The sequence below is a fragment of the Glossina fuscipes genome, unplaced genomic scaffold (assembly GCF_014805625.2).
Source record: "Glossina fuscipes isolate IAEA_lab_2018 unplaced genomic scaffold, Yale_Gfus_2 1, whole genome shotgun sequence".
In the NCBI taxonomy this organism is placed as follows: domain Eukaryota; kingdom Metazoa; phylum Arthropoda; class Insecta; order Diptera; family Glossinidae; genus Glossina; species Glossina fuscipes.
In genome coordinates, this window is record NW_023998415.1 from 45,307,788 (window position 1) to 45,332,787 (window position 25,000).

The 25,000-nt window shown below is 32.3% G+C and overlaps 5 protein-coding genes across 10 annotated transcripts in view; 2 read left to right on the forward strand and 3 right to left on the reverse strand.

Annotated features, from left to right (window-relative positions):
* The window catches only part of LOC119631730, a 41,613-nt gene extending 26,149 nt beyond the window's left edge, over nucleotides 1-15,464 (reverse strand). Inside the window, exons 1-5 of one of the 3 annotated variants that reach the window (XM_038024188.1) lie at nucleotides 15,223-15,464; nucleotides 14,139-15,156; nucleotides 13,853-14,067; nucleotides 13,549-13,796; nucleotides 7,911-8,078 (exon numbers count right to left, since the gene is read on the reverse strand). In XM_038024188.1, coding sequence (XP_037880116.1) covers nucleotides 8,023-8,078; nucleotides 13,549-13,796; nucleotides 13,853-14,067; nucleotides 14,139-15,156; nucleotides 15,223-15,365 — 1,680 coding nt within the window. In that variant the 5' untranslated portion in view covers nucleotides 15,366-15,464 and the 3' untranslated portion in view covers nucleotides 7,911-8,022. Of the gene's footprint in view, nucleotides 1-7,910; nucleotides 8,079-9,426; nucleotides 10,819-13,548; nucleotides 13,797-13,852; nucleotides 14,068-14,138; nucleotides 15,157-15,222 lie in introns of those variants that run through there. The other 2 variants (XM_038024189.1, XM_038024190.1) reach the window with 2 other exon arrangements.
* A 189-nt stretch (nucleotides 15,465-15,653) lies between these two features.
* LOC119632220 lies at nucleotides 15,654-17,161 on the reverse strand. The gene is made up of 3 exons (XM_038025028.1): nucleotides 16,962-17,161; nucleotides 16,739-16,894; nucleotides 15,654-16,658 (listed from the first exon to the last, which is right to left on the reverse strand). The coding sequence occupies exons 1-3, from the start codon at nucleotides 17,008-17,010 to the stop codon at nucleotides 15,700-15,702; spliced, it is 1,164 nt and encodes a 387-aa protein (XP_037880956.1). The 5' UTR covers nucleotides 17,011-17,161; the 3' UTR covers nucleotides 15,654-15,699.
* An 80-nt stretch (nucleotides 17,162-17,241) lies between these two features.
* LOC119632431 (nuclear polyadenylated RNA-binding protein 3) lies at nucleotides 17,242-19,593 on the forward strand. 4 transcript variants are annotated; one of them, XM_038025326.1, is made up of 4 exons: nucleotides 17,242-17,423; nucleotides 17,598-18,193; nucleotides 18,262-18,355; nucleotides 18,891-19,593. In XM_038025326.1, the coding sequence occupies exons 2-4, from the start codon at nucleotides 17,778-17,780 to the stop codon at nucleotides 19,557-19,559; spliced, it is 1,179 nt and encodes a 392-aa protein (XP_037881254.1). In that variant the 5' UTR covers nucleotides 17,242-17,423; nucleotides 17,598-17,777; the 3' UTR covers nucleotides 19,560-19,593. The 4 variants fall into 4 exon arrangements, with proteins under 4 accessions (XP_037881254.1, XP_037881253.1, XP_037881255.1 ...); XM_038025325.1 differs by having other exon boundaries at nucleotides 17,242-17,382; nucleotides 17,555-18,193; XM_038025327.1 differs by having other exon boundaries at nucleotides 17,242-17,382.
* The window catches only part of LOC119632432 (39S ribosomal protein L50, mitochondrial), a 9,072-nt gene continuing 3,616 nt past the window's right edge, over nucleotides 19,545-25,000 (reverse strand). The window contains exons 2-5 of the mRNA XM_038025328.1: nucleotides 20,336-20,652; nucleotides 20,196-20,278; nucleotides 19,924-20,126; nucleotides 19,545-19,858 (exon numbers count right to left, since the gene is read on the reverse strand). Coding sequence (XP_037881256.1) covers nucleotides 19,623-19,858; nucleotides 19,924-20,126; nucleotides 20,196-20,278; nucleotides 20,336-20,374 — 561 coding nt within the window. The 5' untranslated portion in view covers nucleotides 20,375-20,652 and the 3' untranslated portion in view covers nucleotides 19,545-19,622. The remainder of the gene's footprint in view (nucleotides 19,859-19,923; nucleotides 20,127-20,195; nucleotides 20,279-20,335; nucleotides 20,653-25,000) is intronic.
* Nucleotides 24,575-25,000, forward strand: part of LOC119644968 (mediator of RNA polymerase II transcription subunit 13) — a 34,432-nt gene continuing 34,006 nt past the window's right edge. Inside the window, 1 exon segment of the mRNA XM_038044711.1 lies at nucleotides 24,575-25,000. This exon segment is cut by the window's right edge and continues 416 nt beyond it. The gene's annotated coding sequence lies outside the window, so the exon portion shown is untranslated.

Sequence of the window (25,000 nt, forward strand, 5' to 3'; positions counted from 1 at the left end):
CAAGACTGCTTGAAAATTTTATGCAATTTTTTTACTACTTTGTTACAAGTGTTTTCCCTAGGCGCAAGCTGAAAAACGACAGCTGTACGAATTATTTATGCTGATATGTTGTATCATGTGTTTTCGAATTCATATGTGGCGAGTCGAACAAATTGTTGACAACGGTTCGATTTTTTTAAGGTTAAACTTGTGGGCACAGTTGGAAGTGAAGTACATGGTACATCGCTTGTACAGGTACAGGATACATTAAGCTTGCGCGAACGGATGTAACATCCAGAAGGGATTAAGATAGACCCGATTATATTATACCGATCGATTGCGAATCAGTCTCTGAAACGTCCTAAGCTTGTCTTTCCATTGTACGTTCGACCTACAGGTCGCAATTTTTGAGGCATATTGATGTATTATGTCTCAAAAACGAACGGTATTGAAAATGGTTCGTACGTGTTCACTTATTCGACAACTCCCCAGAGAACGCTCTATTCTGAAAAGTTGTTATGTGGAAAAGATTGAAATTTTCAAAATTTTTCTGTACAAGACTCGCTGAGTGCAATTTGTTGAACTCTCTCTTATATAACGGTTCTTACGAAAACTTACGAAAATCTTTATATGGTAATAGAAAAGACATAACTTTCAATATCTCGTTAAACTTTTTAATATGCCACGGATACCTAATTGTTCAAGTTTTATGATGAAAATTTATTCATGATCTAAATTTGACATCGTAAATAAAGTCCTGAAGTTCATATAAAAATAATGGATTTCTTTTTCCCCAAACTAATATATGCATCCATATATACATACATACATAATATAAACATATTACATATGTCTCCATATATATGTATATGCATATATATATATTCATATATTCAGAAAGTTTGCAAATGCGTTTCAAGCTAAGGAAGGCTTCAGGAATACTATAGAGTACATATGTTCTACTCATTTCTGTCTATCCGTCTAAGTGACTATGTAGTGTCTATGGGTAAACATTGTCCGCGTCGCAAATGTATAAATATCGTATTCAAGTTTGGCGAGAGTAGCGCAAATTATTGCCCGCAGACCAAGAGATACATAAACTAGGAACAATTCTGCTGTTCGCACTTTTTCCTAATTCCTTGTAAAAGACAATTGATACGCGATAACAACGACGATCATTCAGTATCATGCGATATAGAAATTTATTTGTTTTTCTTTTCAATGTGCTTTTTAATAGATAAACGTGGTGGGTGTATAAACGATTCGGTCACAATCGAATATAATCTTTTTTCTTCGTCTTCTTCTTCTTTTCTTTTTTTTTTTTTTCTTTCTTTCTTTTAATGTTCAGTTTAGTAGATAATTTGTACTAGATTTGTAAAAATATTTTATAATACACTTAAGCCTAATATCTTTGCGGCATCTGTGGGTTCAAGGAGTGTTCGCGCCTTAAGATTTCAAATGATCGCAAGCGAATCTAGTATTCAATGCCAATGATGAAAATTTGCAGAATGTTAATTAAAGTGATAAGCGTTGTTTTGTTTTCGTTTTTTTTTTTTTTTTTTTTTCCTTCTTTGTTCTAATCACATTCACAGAACAAAGAAAAAGAAAAACATTGAGCGTAACTTCAAACCGATATTCATACGTATGCAAATCCATTCATATCGCGATGTACGTATAAATGCATTAACAAAGAAAAAAAAAAAGAATCCACATTGCAGTTATGTAGAGGCGAGCAATAAAAAGGCTAAAACATCTTGAGTGGCAGGCAGCAGCAGCATTGATATCGTGCTGCTAAAGAATTTGTTGTTATCCACAGCTCTGCTGGTGGGCATGTTCAGCAATTTAATTGACACAAAATGGATAAAACCGAAACTGCTTTGTGCCCTTCTGGTTTTTAATGTGCACTAATATCAACAGGCGAGCATATATATATATACACACACACACGAACAAACATAAAAACACACGCATATTAGAACAATCAACTATACATATATATTTTGTTTTATATACACTATAAAATGAATCATGAACGATGGAGACTTACTCAGTAATGTTTACAGCCCAGCTAAGATTAGTTTAACAGGATGTTTTCTTTGCTTTTTCAAGGTAATTAAGACATTTTTTCAGCGTGTTTTAGCGCTTTATTGGAAAAAAAAAAAAAAAAAAAAAAAACCAAATGTTAAGGAAACGTAAGCACACTGGCATACACGCCCAGTAGACATGTTCGCTGATAAACGCAAAAAAAAGAAAACAAACAATCGAACGTAATGGAAATTTAATGTTTCATCGAACGATTGCGAAGCAAATATTTTACGCGGATAACACCTAATTATACTCTTTACTATACTTTTAGATTCATTTCCCTGCTCTACTGCACTGCATATAAAACATAAACACACAGATTCCATCTGGTTATCTATCTGCATATTTTCCTGTTGTGAACGTTTTCCTAACCATCAAATATGAATATATCGACTTTGAATTTTGGCAGAAATATTACAAATTCTTGCCTGCAGATTAATACTGAGAATGAGCCAAATCCGTTGAAGGACACGACCATAGCACCACCTAAATTTAGGACATCTCTGTTTTTCAAATGTAATAAAAAATTGGTTTTTTACTCATTACTCATAAACTATAGCAAATAAATGTACACAAAATTGAACGCACATCCGTACGAGAATGGAGAAAGTTGACCACACCTACCCAATATTATAGTGTATAAAAATTTATTTGATAGGATTCGTTGGTTGTCATTGACTGTGACCGAAGCGGTGGTAAGACACGGATGGAGAACGATGTAAACTAAGAAGACCTCAGTTTTTAAAAGGAAAAGGAAAAGGTTTTCCTTTTCGCATTGTCTTGATCATAAACTTTTATAATAAAATGATGATGGGTATAAAAAATGCAACCATAGCCACTCTGAGGATTTTCCTCATACGTGCGGGCTCGATGGTGATCACGAAGTCTTAAAGGAAGCACCGACTATCACTTTTTTATCACTTGTTTATAACTGATTTTCGTTAATATGCTCCTTCGACAAGCAAACACACTCACCTCACCGCACGATAATTAAAAATAACATTATAATTAGCTTGTGTTCATATAATCTATGATTTCATTTCTTTTTAATGTGTGCTTGTACTTTTTATTTCCATTTAAATTTTCGGCGTCATTTTCAGCATAAGTTGGACATCAATGATACGAAGCATATTTCTTGCTTAGTTAACAAAGACGAAATTTGACCTCCACACGATAGACTAATTTCATGCTATTAATATTTTTTCAATATACGTACACGCCAATGCACTTAACGATAGAAAGATAGAAAGGCGAGGAATTAAGATGAGAGGAGTATGAGATAAATGGAGTAAAGCAAAATTTTATCTCTTACCGATTCATTCGCGTTCATGTATGCATGCAGATAAGGTTTGCTTGTTGTATACTATTACCAATTAAACTGTTTTGTATATTATTTGCTCAAAGTCTTCACTCAACTAACTAACGAGGATGATTTTTCCTTTTTTCTTTTTTTTTCTTTTTTTTAGCTGACTGTTCACTTTCTTTTATGCTTTTTACGCTGCCACTTTCAAAATGCCTTCAAACTTCAGCTGCTAATTAAACCTCTCCGCCGTATATATATATCTACTATTAATGTTTAAGGCATAAACTATAATTTTCTTATATAAAAAAAAAAAAAATAATAATAATAATAATAAATTTTAGTATCAGTTTCCAGTGATTTGTCGCACTTTCTTTTCTTTACCATTTTGCCTTAATTGTATATGCACTTGCGCGCATATTTTCTTTGTACATTCATATTACGTTTATGTGAAACGCAAGTATGCGTATATGCATATATGAATACAAACATACACATATATGCACATACATATAAACTAAACGTATTTAAATAAATAATGCCTTTTGACGCAATTCACTGTTGTTGACGGTTACAACGTAGTTTGGTGCGTTAAGTTGTAACAACAATTTCATGTTCTTGTGTCTTTAAAACAGACGAAAAAAGTACCCATCAATTAATGATTGGTTTGAGACGAATCTTCGATGTACCCTATTTCAGGTGATTCCATAAAATTATTACAAAATATTTAGTTTTCTAAATAGTTCCACGTAGCATATCCGATACATTTCAGATTGATATCTGATTTAATTTCACGGTATTTGCATTACACCAGCTACAGCCATGCAGACAGGTATGATTTACGAACCTGCTGATAGGGCGATTTAATAAGTTTATATTTCGCACCTGAATCAGCTAAGGAAGCCCAATGAGATGCACCTCGTCTCTTGGGTACCCAAACATTCACGCATCAAAGGCAAACAAAATGCTGACCGTCTAGCCAACAGGAAATTCCGAAGGAGCATGATATGCCTGTCTGTCTGTCTGTCTGTCTGCCTGTCTATACGATATTTGTAATTATAGCCTAGTATTCACTGTGCAGGTAACAATTATTTCAATTTTTTGACAAAATTTTCTACACTGGCATGTTTTGTTTCGAAAACGACCTTTATTGAAAATGAATTAGATCGGATCATAGTCACGACCACTTCTCATATAACATTATATTTTCAAAAAGCCATTATATTAAAATCATTTGCTATTTTTCAAAATTTCTCGACAAAAAACGCTGAGTACTAGTATCCCAGTATATTGAAGTAATGTAAAAAATATAGGAACAACTTTTGGAACACGTTTCCAGAAACATCTTTCTAATGCAAAAAAAATAAAAATAATTTTTGAAATTTTATGATAAAAATTGATCGGTGATAAGTAGTAGTAGTTTGATTGAAAAGTTAATCTGACACATGTACATTTATTTGTTGGACATCATCCCATGTAAAAGGTTGCTGTTGATGAAAACATTTATAGGGTAAGAACATTTCATGTTTAGTACGTTACGACGACAACGCGTGGATAATAATAGGATCCTTAAAATAATGATTAATTAATGATTAAATTTGGACTTTGGATTAAATTTCAGCGAGCGCATATTTTGCATTTGTATCCATTTAAAAACGCAAACTAACGTATGCTGCTACGCATCCATCCTTTTAAATTTTTGATATACATTGAACGACAACTTGAACTTACAATATATATGCACACAATATTGAATGATTTCGATGGTTTAAATGTCCGGTAAAAGTTTTGACACCTGTTAATACATTTAATTACTTTCACTTCTTTACTGCTCTTGATTTAACGATTATGGAATCTCAATATCAATGTCTATGCAATCAATGTCTGATGATTTATCATTAATTAGGTATATTCGTAAATATCGCAGCAACAAATGTTTTTCGATTAAATTTTTTTTTTTTAATGATACGACATAATAATATAATAATATACATAATAATATAATATATACATATATAATATAATTTAATAAATACTAGCAAATAAAAATCGAAAAGTTTTAATGTTAAAAATTTATCTACATATATACAATGTTGGTAAAATTTGAGTAAGGTATGGTATATATAAATATCGCTTTAACAAAATAACCGAAGGCAGGCAGGCAGAGAGGAGAGGGCCATAGAGTTAGTAGTTAAATGCAAAAATCATTTATTTAAAACGATTTCCATGAAATCGGACATTATCTAGAATAGCATTAATCATAATTAAACTTTAATTTATTTGCATATGTAAGACAATTTAAAATCTTGAACTACTTTGATTGCAATTAATGGAATAAAATTAAAATATTCAATATTTTTCATATTAATCAATTCGCTTACTATTTATTCTAAAGAAATTTTCACCATCAAATATTGAAAATTATCAGATTTTTTTACTATATAAAGTTTCAGTTTTCATAGAATCGTCTCAGATGAATTATAATTTTTCATATCATTTTAGAATATCAAAGTACTATTGTCGAAGAATTTTCAAAAAATGGCAATTTGTTCGATAAAACAACTTTTCAAAATAACGCCTTCGAAAAAGTGAACCGATCTGAATCATTTTCCAAGACATGAGTGGACAAGATTGCATCAAAATAAGTCAACAATTGAGATATGTAGGTTGGAATACAAAAATACATGGATAGATAGACGCCAAACGGACGGACAGACAACCTTAGAGCGATTCAGATTCGATATCTTGATGTAACGTATGTACGCCCAAACTTCATCTTCTCTCGATACCACAAGCGATATACGGTATAAATATATATCATCTAAATATAGTTTTCTAATGCTTTATAAACTTTTTACACTACAATCTTTTCCAATAGTTAAGCATTTCTTTTAATTGATGAATGTCGAAAACTCAAATTAAATATTTCGATTATTATTATTATTATTATTATTATTGTTACTATTATTCTATTTTTTTTTTTTTTTTCGTTTCAATAAATTCCACAAACACTTAGGAGAATTTAAACATAGATGTTATGGGAGCAACAATGATATTCATTTGTTGCCGTTTACTCATTAATTTCAATTCCACTCTATTTAATAAATTGCATACATAAAAACACATATACAACAGACATATAAAATGTATTAGTAATCTTAGATTTACTTACAGGTTTACTTCTGGTTTACTGGTTATTAAAATTCAGTTGTAACATGCAAAGACAAGCAAGTTCACTGGAAACACACATTCAATTGCATTTAACGTTGAATCATTAACAAAAGGAAACCATTAACATATATATATAGTTAGATAGATAGATAGATAAATGGACAGACAGACAGACAGACAGACAGACAGACAGACAGACAGATAGACAATTATATTCAAGTTATTAATGCAATATTAGCCGAACCATCTACTGCGTTTGAATATTTAAAAATAAAACTTAAAATAATGAATAAATAAATGAAAAAGCTTGATGCAATAGTAAGTAAAATATTGGGAGTGTTAGTAAGTGAGCAACTGCTTCATTAAAAAAAAAAAAAAAAAAAAAAAATTTAACACAGTTTCCATTAAGATATAGAACTCTACAGTCGTGAACGCATAAATAGCACACAATTCGCCAAGGGAAATATATAAAAAAATTAAATTTTACTTAAAAATACATTTAACAAAAAACAAATGTTTAATTGTTGCATATAAATAAAACCAAAAATCCTAAAGGATACATATTTGACAACAAGTAAGAAAATTAAATTCGGTCGGGACCGAATCTTTGATACCTATCACCGTGCGGCCAGAAAAGTGCCAACAACACACAGCCACACAAACGGACGAGACATGGCTAAATCAACTCGGAATTTGATACTGATGAAGTATATATAGATATACTTTATAGGGTCTCTGAAGGTAAAAATTAAAATGCCCATCTTACAGTGGTGAGTATAAAAATATGTTAATCAAAAATTGTGTCTATTTTCGCTATTTTGCGAGCAAAGAGACGGAAAAATTTCTACAAATATTGTGTATTTATAATGTGCGAAACAATGTTTTCTCTCCATTACGAATAAAATCTATTTATTTTGAAAGTTGAAAAAAAAAAAAAAAAAAATTGAAGTTTTTGTTTATTTCGCTCTATTTACTTGTCCACGGCTGTATGTTACATTTTTTTTTTTTTTTTTTTTTTGCTCGACTCTTTTTGGAAAGGAAACTTTAACACGCTGTGACTCAATATACATACATAATTTGTATTGCATTTTTCAAGGTGTGGGATTTTTAAAGCAATCACAATCATATCGATACAAATTAGATTAATTACGACAAATGAGAAAGTTAAGTTAAGTTCATTTTGTGTAACCTACGCCTACGCCGTACTAGCAATGCAATCGTTTTAATTGTTGATAGTACATTTCCATAACAATTAATTATCTACTTTCTTCATATTTCCATCAAATGAATGAATGAATCAACAAACAAAGCGATAAGATATGAAAAACATGATACCGCAGCTATTTACCTGTTGATATAAAAAGTATGCAGGAAATTTTGAAATATTTCGAATAAACAAAAATGCATTGTATTTAGCGAAATGTAAAAACAGTCTCTAATTAAGTTAGAATTACAAGAAATGCAAAAAATTTTTTCTTAAAAAGCCTTCACTCCCAAGGTAAACGTCCCAAAGGGCAGGTTTTCCAATTGCACAGATCATTCTCTTAAAAATTAAAAAAAAAAAAAAAAAGAATAATTGAATAATATATTACATTAATTAATTAAGTTTTAAAATTATGATAAGAAGATGCAAAAATTGTAATCATAAATTAAATTTTGCAAAACAAATATTAATTGAAAATTGATTTATGAAAGAAACGAAGAAGAAAGAAAAATTTAAATAGTAAAAGACAAAAAATAAATAAAAAAAATAAATAAAAACAAGTAAAAATGTTAGATTCGGCGGAAGCCGAATCTCGCACAACCCACCACTATGCTTTTCGCATTCTACTCCCCAAGCTCTTTTATTTGATACCCATATCGCTGATATTATTAAGAAAAAATTAATCGCGGTATCTACGATATTTACTTTAAAATTAATCCATTTTTTTCATTTAAGGAGTGTACAAAATAGTTTTCAACATTCGCTCTTGTTTGCCTTATGATAAATAAGCATAAAATTTCAAAAAAGTCAAAAATATAGAATTTAATTACCCGTAACATAACCGATGTGTGAACATAACCGATCCGTTCTGTTTTTGCATATAAAGAGTAGAGTGCTTCGTAATGTAAATGTGAAAAATTTCAATCTTCTAACTTTAATAATTTTCGAATAACGAGCAAAAATTCAACAAATTTTTGTTAAAAAACCAAAGTTGCGCTCAGTTTACGCTCCACGGCGCACTTCTGTTCCGACCAATTTGGCCCATTTTCAATATTAATGCTTTTGCACCAGGAGGACTGCCAACAACATACACCATACAGCCACACAGACAGACAGACAGACAGACAGACATAACTAAATCAACACAGAATTTCACGCTTTATAGGGTCCCTAAACCTACCTTTTGGATGTTATGAATGAGTATACCCCCCTGTTACAGTGGCGGGTACAAAAAGGCCCATTCAAGTACAGGTTTAAATAGTTCTCGAATTTCTTCTAATCAAGTCAATTGGCGAAAGAAATAAATCTCAGGAAAATTGTAATACTTAACAAGTAAGGGAAGTCGGTCATCCCCTTCAGGATGATTCTACGACTTAAGTACATTCATTATGTGGCATGTTTTATACGACATAGGATGATGGAATAGAACTTCAATTTTAATTGTCTTAACTAAAGTCATCCTAATTGTGATAATATAATTCTCTTAAAAAATTAGTGTGGAATGAATGTTTCTTTGACTGTAATTTATTATTGCTATTATTATTAAAATTAGCGAGAGAAATAAATTGTAAAGTACTAAGAGTAAAGTCTTAAAGCACTAGCTTCTAAGCGCTAGTGGATTTATTTAAAACTTTATCGCCCTTGGGATTCCAATCTACCACAATTGATTTGTTAGCTGGAAATACTTTGTCTACTCGATCGCCCAGGCGGATTGGTTTCAATTTAATTTCCCGTACTCGTTTAATTTATTAATTATAATAATGATAATTATTAATGATAATTTAATTATATGATACAATAATAATCATTACTATAATTAACATTGATGTGGAAGGCAACACTATAGAGCCTCCTGTGGCATAATTGTTGAACGACAGCAGAGTTAAAAATATGGACCATATACCGACCATATCGTATAATATAAGAACAAAGTAAATATGTAGGTGCGATTTATAGACAGATAAAAGGCTTTCATAGTCACTTTAAATATGCGCGGCTTAAAAATCGTTTTGATATGAAGTGGTAGGGGTTTCGATGACTTAACAGCATTAGCAAAGACACACACATCTTCGTTTATTGAAGACATATCGGGCCGAAAATTGTTCACGGCAACATGCAATATGCCACCAACAACCAATGTAGCATACGATATCAGTGGCGCTACGTGGCACTTAACAAACATTAAATTGATAAAGGTTTGTATATAAAATGAAGAAAGCGAAAGTTTTTGTTCCATGATCATGACCACCCAAGAGTTATCCCCTGTACGTTCGGGTACGGTGGTGATCGGATGAAGTTATAAGAAGTGTTTCTAAATGTTCAACTTGAAAAGGTGGACTTTATAGTTAAGAAACGATGAGTCGTGGCAGTGTGTTGAGCGGTATCGAGGTAACTCCAAAGCGAATGCGTAAGAACGCTGAGATAGGTATGTAGTCCTGTTGAAGGGCTTAAAATTGATGGACATATATCTATTTTACCGCCGTAGAACACTGGTCCGATGCTTAAGGATAGCGCCCATCAACATGTGAGCCTTTCGCTGTATGCGATCAAGGTCTCCCAAGCTCCCGCCCACATATGCAAGTTATGCTCTAATTTTGGCTTGATATCGGTGCAGTTAGGTATTTTTGGGCCGCTTTAAAAAACTTACGCCCGTGGCCGCGTCTTTCGACACTTTCAACACATGTTGAAAATTAAGCGCTCAAGCAAGAAGGTTTTGAGTTTGAAAGCCAAATTAGTGAACACATTTAAGAATGCCATCTAACCGCTATTTAGGAAAGTACATAATCTTTGCGGTAGGTATGATCAATCATTTTTTGTCTGCTTTATACATTCAAGCGATTTCCAGTACCAAAATTACTCTTTCATGAATTCCGATTTGAGACGATTAAAGCCGTGGAAGAAAATTCGGAAAAGAAATGATCATGCAATGTATTTATATGATATACTTCGCTGGCTGAATTGATGATTGACATAATTGATTATATATGCCTCGGTTTTAGCCTGATCCCAGGCAATGGATGGATGACAATCCGCCTTTCTGAATGTCACAAAAAAGCACAATAGACACTCAATATGTTGGCTGTTGAACAAAAATGAATGTGAAATGAAAGCTACGTTCATTTGAAGGCAAAATTTAAATAACAACTCATTGAGAAAATGGTTTCGGGTTAATTATATTAAAAGAGCAGATTCAGCCGGAAGTTTTAGGTAACTTTAAAAATTAATCAAACCAATGTCAAAGTCACCTGTAAGTCCTAGATTCGTTTTTGCAAAGTTCTCTTCCGTTATTTAACTAATGTGGATACACATGTCGCCTTTTTCTCTAACTTTGCCTACAAACTTAATCCATGAGTATATTATTTATGTAAATATATATAATTGTAGCCCTTTATAAATCAACTCTGACAATTCCAATAGACTTCAGACAGACAGACCTGGCCATCGCAAATAAACTCGGAATCATATGCTGACCATCCCAATGATAACGCCACGGTGCTATCAATTTCTGTCTAATGAATATCAACGACATATTAATGCAATATCTAATAAATAAAAAATAATGAACACTAATTAGGAAGAAAGGAGAATGAAAAGCTTAAGAAAGTCAAATTAAAAGAAAATTAAGAAACTAAAATTAAATAATAAAAAAAAAAAAAACCAAGTGTTGTGTTGTGTTCGCGTTATGATGCTAAGATATTGGTACTCCATACCACTGTAGCCACTATGGCATGCCAAGTCAAGCATTTATATAAAACATGATGTAAGAGTGCTTGCAAGTAACTATATTATATTGTATATAAATGTAATACAAGTTTTCCGTTAGCAAATTTGAAGCGACAAAGATTCCGATTGGTTTGCTGCTAACCCTTTAACATACCAAAAATAAAACAAACAAGCAATTAATCAAGATTAGCCCCAAGTAAGCCGTAATGGAATGAATATTGAAAGGTTAAATAATCAGCCGATACGATCTAATACGATCTGATTGGTTAAACGAAAACGTACCAACTAAAAGAAAAAACCCAAATATATTGACAGACTGACAGAAAGTTTTTAAAAGAAAACAGCTTCGTCTGTGCATAGTTCTTGCACCATCATATCCCCTCTACTTGTTACACAAATTACATAGCTTCTTTATTCATTGCAAAACAGCTAACAAAGGTCTTGTGTACGAATTCTATAGCGTACAATAAAGTCATCTCCTCATATGCCACTTGCAGTTATACTACCAGTTACAATGGATTTATGAATGTTTCCAATAAGACAGATCTTTATCATCCGCAAACAGAATGCTCAAAATGTCACAGTCTCTTCAATATATTTTCTACAGTGGCTGAGTGTAAACAAAAGGTAGCACCATCAATAGCCCAGACTGTCTGTTCTGAAAAACTAAGCACATAGACTAACAAATTCCTTAAAATGTATGTCAGAGATGCCTTTGTAGATTACGTGCTCTACGGTAGCCACCTTTCAACACAATTTCAACTTTTCGAGAAAATACATATTGCCTGGCAAACTTATATCCGGCTTGATAGAACTTGTAGCAATTAGTATAAGTAATGAACATGCTATCTGAACAGATTATCGTAAGATAGATCTCATAAATGACGGTAAGTCTCCTCTCCAAACAATGTTCAAAAGGGAAAAGTATATATAGCCTCCTATATGTTATGAACGTCTTTAGGTGCATTGTATTTCGGCCTGTGTAACTCAACTGCATCTTGTTTAATTACCAAGTCACTTTGCTCATCCACTCAATGAAAAATCAGACCGCCTAGCTAAAGAGGCAATTACTTATCGAGAACTTCTTCAGTATCACTATACTCGTGAAGAAGCCATAAGGATCATCAAAAACTCCCTACATGTGGTATGGAATATTGAATTCCAAATTATTGCCAATTGCTAAAAATGATCGCAGTGCTTATCACCTTTCTCCATACAGAATCTTTGTTTCCCTCTCTTAATCGGCTTCTAACAGTTCACCGATATAAAAAAGTTTATCTTTATATGATTGAATCTGCATCTGGTGACCTTAGCGACACATGCAGCGTAAGAGAATCTGCTGAACACTTAATCTTCAAATGCAAATACAAAAAATATATGAGCATCAGAAATCTTTGCAGGTTTTTCTAATCCTTCCTGCACTTCAGATCATTTTTCTTAGCAGGAGATGAAGGGTCGCTCGAAGCGCTGGCTTTCTTCGCTCAACAAACGAATATTGAAATTTAATGTACTATTTTATAATCAATCTATTATCAACCTGCCTTCAACTACATTTAACATGAAAGAAAAATAATTTTTGATTTTTTTTTTTTTTTTTGCTTGTCATTACACAGCGACACCATAGAATGCTTGATTATGCCTAAGTATCGTGTTCCTTTTTTGTATTGGTTTATAATGCATAACTTCCAGTAAGCCTAAGTTTACAAGGTTCCCGCCCATCATCGCAAAGAGTCAGTGTAAAATTCAAACCATCTGGTGGAGTATGGATCAGGACTACATCACAACAATTGAACACAAAAAAAAAAAAAAAAAAAAGAAAGAAAATCCTCAACTCGAAACTTGGCTATGATATTCTATTGATAATAGTGCTGCAAGAGGATATGAGGAATGCGTATAGCTGTGGTGGTGTTAAAATTTAAAAACTCGCCTTACGTTGCCCTGTATCATAACGCATATATCTAATGATGAAATGCATGAAAAACTTGTACATAAAGTTAATATTCGCGGTAAAGTTAGCGAGTGGTATGAAGTTTAAAAATCTATTATTTAACATAATATACAATAATGTATTTTAATAACATCTTACCTGGTGCAATAGACCATAACCCATAATTTTCGGTGCTCTCTTCACATTCTAAGGAGTGCTCGTCATTATCAACTTCCATAGTCTCTGCAACTACACCGTTTATTTTATTTAATAAATCTTGAGGAGTATAAATCTTGGAATTATCTTTCATGTTTGTCTCGGTGGGAACCTCAAAATATGCCTCAATTAATGAGCAAAATGCTTGCATTTCGTCTACAGTTAATTCAGGCTCAATTAAATATAATAAGCTATAAGAAAAATTAGTATGAAATTAAATTTAAAATTTTAATATTTACAAACTTGCCGTTTGATTACTGGAACTGTGTATTTATTAATCATCTGTAAATGTTTTTCAAGGTAGGAACGGTCGAAACTCCAAATCCACGGTCTACGCATGGTATCCGATAATATTAAGGTATATCTTCGGTCAATACCACTGCAAATTAAAAGCTCACGTACATGATGTGAGAGTTTAGTTACATTGGTCGACGAAAATGTTACTTCTTGAATATTAGGATTCTGAAAGAGGATCAGTTGGCACAATCTCTTAGATTAATTATTCGTATTCAATTTATTAGCTTTAAACGTACCTTATCTAATTCCTTTTTATATAGCTCTTTACATTTGCGATATGCTTTAAAACCCTTACTAATTTGTATTGCCCAAAAACTGGCTCCTGATTTTCTTTCATCGCTTGCTGAAACGCTTTCAGCAATATCAAGCACTGCTTCGAAAAATTTCTCCAACATGTCATACAAAGCCAACATACGAAATAATGTTTGAGTAACTTCTAATAGCATTTCCAAATGTTTATCTGAATTCTGCGCCTTTTCGTAGACGTTAAAGAAATATTTCATCTTAAGGATAGCTTCAACAAAAACCTCTGTGATATCTTTAATGGCTATATCGCGTTTTATCAATTGTCCAAGTTTCTGCACAATGTGATCGAATATCTCCGTTAATGTTTTGAATTTATTTAAATTATAATATTCTTTCAAACATTGCAGGCGATGCCCATGCAAATAACGTTTGGCTATTTTTATGTTTACAACACCTCCCATATAAACCTCCAAGGCTGAGTCATAAACTTCAAAAAGCCTGCTAATATTAAGATCACATTGTGTTTTATCTTTTCGCCTAATGAACGCGGCATCTACATCACACATATTTGCCCTTTGAGTATTCCAATAGTAATCGCGCAGCCAATGCAAGCAATATTGTGCGGTATTACGTAACACCTCCAATGGTGGCAAAACTTGGCCATGAGCACATATGTGACGTAAGTCGACCACAAAAGATGCCAAACCCAAGTCTTTGGCCGTATCATACATGTTACGTATGCTATAAGTTTGCATGATCGAAGACATGAAATTAAAAAACCTTGTAAAAGCGCTCGCATATAACATTTGCAAGTCGTCATTGTTTGCAATCGAAGCCGCTTCATCTTTTAGTTGAACTTCCACCATAACACTAGTACCCAAAATGGCGGCCGGACATTGTGTGCTACGTCTTAAGCCCCAAACTCTCATCTGGCTAAGAGCTAATTTGCGAGACTCAGTATTAGAATCGGGACCATAAAGCCAGCAATAGACTTTCTTGAATTCTGCTCTGTTTAATATAAAATTACCCGAAGTGAGAATATAAAGAAATAACCAGGAAACCAGGCTATCTTACACATTTTTCCAGGGACCGGCAATAATTCTACGTTTCACTTTCATTTGATCATTGTTTTCCGTTGAACTTGTAATATTTGTTTTGAAATTTTCGTGCTCGTCCAATTCAACAAAATCTTCTAACTCATTGCATTTAGAAGGCATAATTTATTTAAAAATTTTAATTTAAAACAAAAATCAAAAATTTTGGTATTAAAAAATATATTTGCGGTCAAACATGTGCTTCTTTAATAATACAGATAACAGATAAAGTATGTAGAGCAAGCATATGTTAAAATTCTCTCGTCTATATACGTTATGTTTACCGCTAAGGCAGTGTTTTAAAACATAGCATGACGTCTTTATCAGCAAATTAAATGAATATAAATAGAAAAAAACAGAACAGATAACTAAATGAATTCAAGAATAAAAATCTCAAATGGATTTATTTCACATAATAGTTCGTAGTAGTTTGAATAAAAGGTTTGTGCCAATTATTTTATTTCTTTTGACTAGGAAATATTCGCGAATTAGGCGGAGTTTGGCTGTTGGGAATGTATTCAGGAGATGAGAAATTTTCAGCAAAAATATCTTCTTCTCCTGTACATGGCCTATTTAAGGCTTCATCCATCTTTTTTAATACCAAGAAATCAAGTCTTACAACTCTATCTAAGATTTCTTTTACGTAGACAACGCTTAAATTTAAAATGGCAGCGAAGGCCTGAACATGATAATTATTTAAACGATACACTACGGGCTCAACATTAAGTAATTCATGTATGTCGTCGGTATCAAATAGGCCACGCAATGAGCCCGGCATTGACGGCGAAGTTGAACTTGATGGTAGTGTTTCAGTTTCTTCAGGTGTCATTGTGACTGTTGGTCGTTCATATAGATTCTCTCTTGGATAATAGCTACCTAATTGATATGGAACGTTTTCTGGCGGCAATTGATATTTAAAATGTGGTGGATAAATGTCGGGTAGCATTGATGTTCCACACAAAGGTAAACTGGCTTGCGGACAGCAGTCTAGTTTCAGATTTTTCAATTTTTCCATATAGTTGTAAGAGAATGGTTTCCTATTATTCCTTTTGCCGGCAAGACCAACGGCATTTACCTTTGATCGCGAATATTTTCGTTGTACTGCCCGCAATATCCGTTGAGGCGCCGCAGTTTTTTTATTTTTCCTCTGGCCGTTCCTGGCAGGTCTGCGTGCAGATCGGCGGCACTTTTTTACTTTATCTATCTGAGAGCTATTATCGCCATTATCAACGGGTAGAGTTCTTTTTTTTTCATATATTTTGATAGGTTCATGTGAAACACAATCTGCAGCCGACAACGATTTGTCTATCAAATCCTGACGTACAGAAATTTTGCTGGGGCCTGCCAGCGGTATGATTTTTTCAGTTGCCCGAATAATTTCATTATGCTGCTGCTGCTTCAGGTTTTCTACGGCATCTTGATAAGATATAATATAAGTTAATATCAGTCGTCAAGTATATTCGCAGATTGAGATTTTCATATATTCAAACATTTACCAGCCCCTTTATTAACTACCGACTGTTTGCTCAAATTGTACGATACATTCGGCTCGCCACCATTTTCGTCCTTTTTTTTTGGTTGGAAATTTTTCTGTGACAAACGCAACGATCGCCGGGGAAATTGTTTTTTGAAATCGTCAACTTCTTCCATAACTAAAAAAATTTGAATTAACTTTCCTTTCTATTGAAATGTAGAATTTTTGTTCATTAAGAAACTTGCATTCTCTCCCCGAAAGATTAATCCTTTTGCTAATTAATTTCCCAGTCATTTAAAAAAAACAAATTAATTGATTGACAAATTCGTTATTACTATTATATTCCAAAAAAGAACGATGGAACAGTTTTCTAAATGTGGACTTTCGTATATATTAGCGAGACTCTCATTGAAAAAAGTGCTTTCTGAGAGTTCTCCCTATGTAATCTTTACAGCAAGTCGATAAATGTTACAGGGATTTACAATACTGAAAATATTCGAGCTGAATCTGAACAGCCGTTTCCTACTTATCATAATTTGAATACATAAGAAGGAGCTTTCTTCCTAATCGATACAGAGAGTCTTGGATTTCAAAAGATTTTCCAAACAAACTTCGAGTCTCTGTTAAATATTCGTATCGAATTAAAATGTAATACTTCTCCTCAAAGTAAGCATATTATTGATCAGTGTCGCAGTGTGGCAGTATGGGTAAATAATAATAATAATTTAGCCAACTAACTGTAACAAATTATTGCTAAAACTAGAACTTAATATGTCAATTATCAAAAAATTACAATGTATGTATACATAAAAAATTCTTTATCGGTTTCTTTCATTAGTGCACTACTGATTGATCGTGATATGTTATGTTTGTCCTTCCAGTTGCTCCATTTGTACCACTACGAGCATACAATACCATTTGATAAATAAGAAGCGATAATAATTCACTCTTATGTACTTTTATTGTGATTTGTTAGAAAAAAAAGAAGAAGAGAGAACAAAAGGATTTTTTTTTTTTTTGAAGTGTTAAGATTTTCTATTGTTATTCAGTAAAGTTGGAACATGGCGGAGTTAAATGGAAAGAATAGCATTATACGAAATCCAAATTTATCCAAAAGTCGTGTTTTTATTGGAAATTTACCTATCTGCACCAAGGAGGAGCTAGAAAGTATTTTCTTGCCATATGGTAAAGTTTTGGGTTCATTGGTACAAAAAAACTTCGGCTTTGTGCAAATGGAATCTGAGGAAGTAGCCAACAAAGTAGCATCAGCTTTAACAAAGTCGACCTTTAAAGGCAATACGATCACTGTACGTAATGCCGGAGTCCACAAGAAGCAACTAGCCAGTGATGCCAATGTAAGTCTTAGCGTATCTAATGCAAACAGCACGCGGCAAACGAAATCAACGGGACCGTCTATTCATAACTCAATTGCAAATTGTAATGATTGTGAAATAATTGTCGTGGATCGAAGGAACACGTAAATTAAATGAATTATAGAAAACTGAATTTATGTCTCATTTAAATTAAATACACATTTGCTTACAGGAAGTATGCCGAAATGATAGAGGAACGTTTGAAATTTTTGCATTTAAGAGTAGATGTTTTATTTCCGAATGCCGATGTACCATTAGGCAAAGTGGTGAGTACAATATAAGAAAAATGTTGAACACATTGAAGGCTATAATAGCTTATTATGATGCAGAGCATCGATTACCTGAGAATGAGAATTTTACAAATGTTGCCTGGCCATTCGCAGCACATGCATTAAGTAAGCAATTAGTTAATATGTACTTCATTCGGTTAGGGTTCTAATTCAGTTTAGCAATGTCCGTATCTCATTGGTTTTCCTAATAACATCTGAAGGAGTTTGTATAGAAAATTATGTCGTAGGGGTTATCTTTGCAAATAATTTTCCTTAGATAGGGATGAAGATCACCCTCTAACTATAGATAGAAAATTAAAGAAATCCCAAATTTGTAAGCAAATTTTAACTCACCAATATTATAAGGGTTTGAATATTTGTCAGAAGAAGGAAAGATGTATTCGAAATAACTTTGAACTTTGAATTATTTAAAATTGATATTGAGAAATTGATAAAAAATACAATTTAATTTTTTCTATTTTACTAATATGTTATCTAATTGTTGAAATTTTCTTTTGAAATAAATTTTTAGCTGTCTAACATAGCTTCAAGAGGCTGTTTATATGCTATTCTTATAACTACTCAACATGAGGAACATCGAAGTATCACTGTTAATATATTACATGGGCAACCAGCTGAGCATCGTAATATGCCAGTCGATGACGCAATTAAGTTAATTGATGAAGATTTCCGCAAATCACAAAGAGCAAAAACACAGCAACGCATAATAGCTGCGGGTAATTCGTCAACATTACATTTACCCCAATCTGTACCTATTATACCCGCAGTTGCTAGCTATGTGGTACCACCGTTAAAAGAGCGACATCCCGATGCTATGCAGACACTATTGGATCTACTAGCAGACAATTTACCATTAACTGTCTTGCAGTACGACCGCATTATAAAGTATTTGCAGGAACGTCGTGAATTGCAAATGAAAGTGGAATTGGGCGATGCCGCTGAAGAAGTCAATACAAATGTGCCTGATCCTGAAATTGAATTGCAAAAGAAAATACTGAATATATTAAATAAGCCATCAGTAGCAGAAACTCATTACGATTTATTGTATCCTAGTTTACAAGCTGTTAAAGAGGACGCACGCCTATTAGAGTTACTTAAAGATATTAGAGTTCAAAAGGCTTTAGATGCCCTGATGGACACGAATTTATTATCAACTGTGGAAACTTTAATGAAATTTTAAGACAATTTTAATTAAATACAACAATATATATTGAACAAAAAGAAACTTGAAATTATCTTCATTTTAAGGCCACGAACGCTTAGCTTCATGGCCCTCGTATCTACCACGATACTTAAGACCAGTAACTAAAGTGGAACTTTTTGGAAAAGCTGTTTGGCCGTTAAATTTGGTATCGGTTTCTGGGTGAAAACGTACATAGTCGTATTGTATATGCAGGTTCTCAGGCAATTTTATTTGTTTTAAGACATCGTACGACACAGTTGTGTTCACCGGAGTCTTGTAGAACCGAATAACGTCACCTGTTTTATGTCAACAATATTAACTGTTTAGATTATTGCTAATAAATATATATATATAACCTTACCAATAGTCTTTAATTCGTGTAATTTCGAATTAGGTACCGAATGTTTAAAATCTGTAAAGCACGATTTTAAAAATTTAAATTTCTCATCCAGATTTGCAAGCTTATATTTGGGTTCGCTTGATAATTGCAGAGATAAGCATATATTCTTAACTTGGTCGGCTACATTTTCCGGTGGAACATACTGTTTATATGGCCTTAAAAACCTAGTAACAAGAAAAAATAATGAATACGTTTTATTTTTATTCTTTAAACACTATGCTGTGCTTGCTTACCCCTTACTAGACAATGACTGAGCAAGAGCCTTTAATTCGACACCGCTTTTAGGTTTCGTAGAATACCACTTACTCCCTCTCGTCTGGGTTAGTTTTAATTAGGACTAATGCAAGATTTTATATATAAAGGCTTTACTTACTTGTAGGTTTTTAAATATTTTACCTAAATTGACTTGCATTTTTAAAGCCTTTTTTTTTAGGTTTTGAGAATTTAAGTAATATAATTAACTATTATTTAGAGAAACAGCTGGTAGAACTAATCTGTCTCAATATTGCCATTTGCTATAAAAGTCACAAATTGCAAGTGTAAGGGAAGCAATTTAAAAAGATAATAAGTATAAAATAAGGACAAAATCTTTACGCTGGCAGTACTGTGATCAGTTTCGTTCTTTTTGTGTGTGTAGCTTTATCTGCGGTTAAATATACGCATCTTTTTCCTAGAAAAACTTACGAAGAGCTATAGAAAATTAAAAAAAAGATTGATACTCAGTAAATCGTTTGCTAAACAGATACATGTAATAAAAACAGCATTTGGTAAAGTGAAGAAATATTTAACAAGGTTAAAAAATTTATATTACAACATAAATGTGTATTATCCCAAAATATATACATAAATATATACACATAAATATATATATATATATATATATATATATATATATATGTATATATTATTTTATATATGAATATATATGATATATACATATATGTACGTATGTATCTAATATATGCACATAGATACGTAAGTATATGTATGTGTGTAAATGTGGGTGAATTTTGCCGACATTTGGTTGGAGAGTAACAGCACTAGTATTATGGTTATTAAACATCAAATGTAAAAAAGAGGCAGACATCAAGTTGAGGAGATTGAAAAAAAACGCAATTTTATGCGCTAATTGTTGCTTTTTAAGACAACAAAGTTGAAATTTGTTTAAAATGTTAAGACGTGAACAAAAAAAAAAAAATTCTTATAAACTGCAGCAATGAAAGATTTGTAAAAAAACATTTTGTTTGTTTTGTTGTGTAGTGAGAAAAAATCAATTTTTGTCAACATAGTATGCGTGTACGTGTATAATAAGGAAAAGAGAAAAAGCCAGAAATTTGATGTCCTTTAGGAAACAGAAATGAATAATAGAATTAATTGATTTATACAGACTTTAGCGAAATTTAATTAATTTAAAATCTTTTAGATTAAACATGTGTCCTAATAACATAATTTTGTAAAGATATTTGTGCAAAATAATTTAAATAACGGTTTCTTATCAAGCTTAGTGCCCAATTTTACAACCCTGGCATAGAAATGTGTAACTGAAAGAAATGAGAAAATCTGTATATTTCTCGCCAACGCCATTTTCAATTCTATAGTCGTCGCAGTCGTAAACGTCATGTCGTCTGTGTTACTCTATGCATTATAAAATTTTTCGGTTCACTGTCGTTTTTTTTCTTCAGCAAAGCAAAAATATCCAATTATTTCGGTAAAAATTTCTATTAAGAAAACGTTTAGTATTCAACATTTGATATATGTTATTCAATTAATAAGAATTTGCTAAGTGTTAGTGTTTAATATTTTTATTATTCGATAAATTTTGAGAAAAATATCGATTAAAATTACAAGTGAATGGAAAGTGGAGCAAAATAGTTAATGAGCAGCAGCAGTAACAGCCAGAAACGCACTCATACAGCAAAAAAAGGGAAAAAAGAAAACTAAAAAAGAAATCTCCCATCCGAAATGAATAACACCACTCGCAGTAGCGTAGATAAACATTTATAGATGGGAACTTAAAAGAAACTTAGTAAAGTATAGCCAATTGAAATTAGATATATAAAGGCTTTATAATACGGACTAAAGAAGAACAAGAAGAAATAAATCGATTTTAAATTGTGAAAGAAAAAAATTCCTATATGACGCGTAATTTTGCAATTTTCTCTGTTCATTCTCTTTTGCTATTTCCGCTAAAAAAGGAAAGAAGACCAAACAGAAGACGTCTGTGACGACAACGAATAAGTAACAAACAACACAGAGAAGTTTAATTTATGTTTGTTTAAATGTATGTAAATGGTCGTTGGGTCCGTTGTTTGGTTGGCTGGCTGGCTGGCTGTGGATGGATGAATGTATGAACGTAGCCGAACATACACAAATATGACTTTATAAAAACATCGTTGTTGCAAAAAAGTATCACCAGTATTGAACTGTTTGCTAGCGACAGCAGCATACACCGCCGTCACTGCCACCACCATCGGAGAAGGCAGTAATTTCAAAATGTAGACAGTATATATATATATATATATATGCGCGCGTGTGTGTACGTGCGAATGTACACATTAACAAAAAAGAGGAAATACTGAAAAATACAATGGAAAGAAGCACAGAGAGAATAACGTATATGTAAAAAGCTACCTTTACATAGTAAATACACAGATACTTGTATCTGAACAATAAGAGAAGATGAAATGTAAAAATGAAATACCAGTGGTGTAGAGATAGAGAGAAAGAGAGAGAGAAATCGAAAATATAGCTGCGCAGACAAGAGATTCTTTTTTTGATGCTTTGTTATGGGAGTGAGAAGGAGGGGAGGTTTCTTTAATTTTATATTTTATATGCACTGAACCCTAAAGATGGGTTTTTTGTGCAGAGGGTCTTCTGAATGATATATCATATAAAAGTTTCTTTTTTCCACAGTAAGTGGTTGGAAAACGAATTTCATATTTTATTTATATACGTGCATGTGTTTTGGAGTTATCTTCAACACATTATTCAACTAGTACCGATATATATATATATATATATATATCTATATATATATATGCGTAAATGTATATGTATACATATTGCGGTAACGTTTCCAAGCAATAGCTTTGAGATATAGAATGCTTCGAATTTGCCTTTGATAAAATAAAATCGTGAGAATGTATCGTAGAGGAGCAACACCTGCTTGCAGTTCTTTTCGTATTTGCCGACCGTAGATGTGTAGAACAATAAAGGGAATTGTTTTTTTTTTTTTTTTTTTTGTTTTTTTTATTATTGATGACTAATGTACTTTTGAAATTTTTCACTACACTTTTTCTGCCACAGAAAAATTCAAATATTTGATAATCTGAAATAGGAACACCCAGTGAAAGACATATGTGTTCGCAGATGAATAACAACTGCGTAAAGACCAACGAAATTCTCCGCAAAATTTTATACACTTATAACGATGTATATATCTACTAAATCGAGATTGCAACTTACGTTAGATTAAAATTAAAACATATATGTAACAATTGGCATTACATATACATACATAGGTCTGAGTATATGTATTTAAAAGATTTTAAGGCCCACACTATTAGAGTTGATATAACAAATATGCTTAAATTTGCTTATTCGTTTTATATATAAAAATTTCTTTTTTATATAACCGTTTTCCATTTGTCTTTATTCTACTATTTACAAACGTACGTGCTGATTGCATATTCATGTCTGGTTTGAATAGCTACGCTTTGAAAATTCCTTACAATGATGTGTAAAGCTTTGGGATTTAATTTTTTCTTAGGTGTTTATTACTATTTACAGTACCACACACAACCACAGAGATAATATAGATGATTAGCGAATTTGTGGTAAACACACTGAGAGTAATTAACATTTGTCACATTTGAGGGCTTTAGTTGATAAATGCATTTATACCGAGTTACGTATGTTTATATGTATGTGTAAAGTATCTGTAGACCTCTTTAAAAACTCTGCAAGAGAAAACTTGTTTTTGAACTCTCTCACATTTCGAAATAAAAAACAAAATTACCAGATATACGTATACGTATGAAAATTTATATATATATATATATGTACTTGTATAGGTATTACAATGAAAACATGCTCTACGTTTCTCTCTTTCTGTTTAGGAAATACGTTATATGTATTACTTTCTCATGGTTTTTGCTTTGAATTAAGTTTTTTGTATGCGTGCATCGCCCTCGACTTAAATTGTTTTTTGCCTTTTTTTCACACAAACATCAAAGGCTAAGGCAGAAGCAAAAGATAACAAACTTAGAGACACAGAGGCAGGCCAGGCCTGTGCGGGCATTAAACCATTTTCAAAAAAAAAAGTAAAAAAGATAACCTTCTGCAGTGCTAATGACATGGAATCGACAGCATTTTAAGGATTTTTCTTTTTATCCATAGGAAACCTAAAAAATTCCTGTTAAAAAATATGTACAACAACAAAATTTTTGTGGTATACAATGCAACCCTGTTCAAAGAGAATTCATGTATATATTTGGTTGCCGTTGTTATGTATACCATTCGTCTGATATACATACAAGTACATATATGCACATATAGGTTTGATCGTGTTTTATTGTATATATCTGCGCTTTTTTTTTTTATTTTTTGTTTATTTCAACTATAGTAGCACAAAAGCAACAACAACAATAGCTGCAATTGTAATAATGAACAAATAATAACAAAAAACATCAGTCAGTTATTCAGCCACAACTTGAAAGCAAAAACAAAGTAAAGGCAACAAAGCAAAACAAGCAAAATTTCCATTGTATTGTAAACCGACCAGCAATGTCGTTCATATTCGTTCATTCGTTTGGTCGTCGTTGTTGATTGTTAACATTTTTCATACTCGTCCTTTATTAAGCGAAAGAAATCCATTGTACATTTGTTTAAGTTTTGGAATAAAATTGCGATTATTAAAAGAAAATTATCGTAAGCAGTTTTCAAATAAGAAAAAAAGGTGTTAATTGTTATTTTTGTGCTGTTTTTTCTAGTGTAGCTGAAGCTGTTTACCGTGCGTTTAATTGTTATCGCATCAAAA

What these genes read in the sequence shown, in the direction of transcription:
- LOC119632220 (XM_038025028.1), bottom strand. Translation starts at nt 17,010, where the DNA reads ATGACTGGGAAATTAATTAGCAAAAGGATTAATCTTTCGGGGAGAGAA. An exon ending in TAATCTTTCGGGGAGAGAAT is followed by an intron (nt 16,895 to 16,961) that starts GCAAGTTTCTTA and finishes AAATTTTTTTAG; the next exon opens with TTATGGAAGAAGTTGACGAT. An exon ending in GGTAGTTAATAAAGGGGCTG is followed by an intron (nt 16,659 to 16,738) that starts GTAAATGTTTGA and finishes TATCTTATCAAG; the next exon opens with ATGCCGTAGAAAACCTGAAG.
- LOC119632431 (XM_038025326.1), top strand. Translation starts at nt 17,778, where the DNA reads ATGGCGGAGTTAAATGGAAAGAATAGCATTATACGAAATCCAAATTTA. An exon ending in GTCGTGGATCGAAGGAACAC is followed by an intron (nt 18,194 to 18,261) that starts GTAAATTAAATG and finishes ATTTGCTTACAG; the next exon opens with GAAGTATGCCGAAATGATAG. An exon ending in ATGTACCATTAGGCAAAGTG is followed by an intron (nt 18,356 to 18,890) that starts GTGAGTACAATA and finishes ATAAATTTTTAG; the next exon opens with CTGTCTAACATAGCTTCAAG.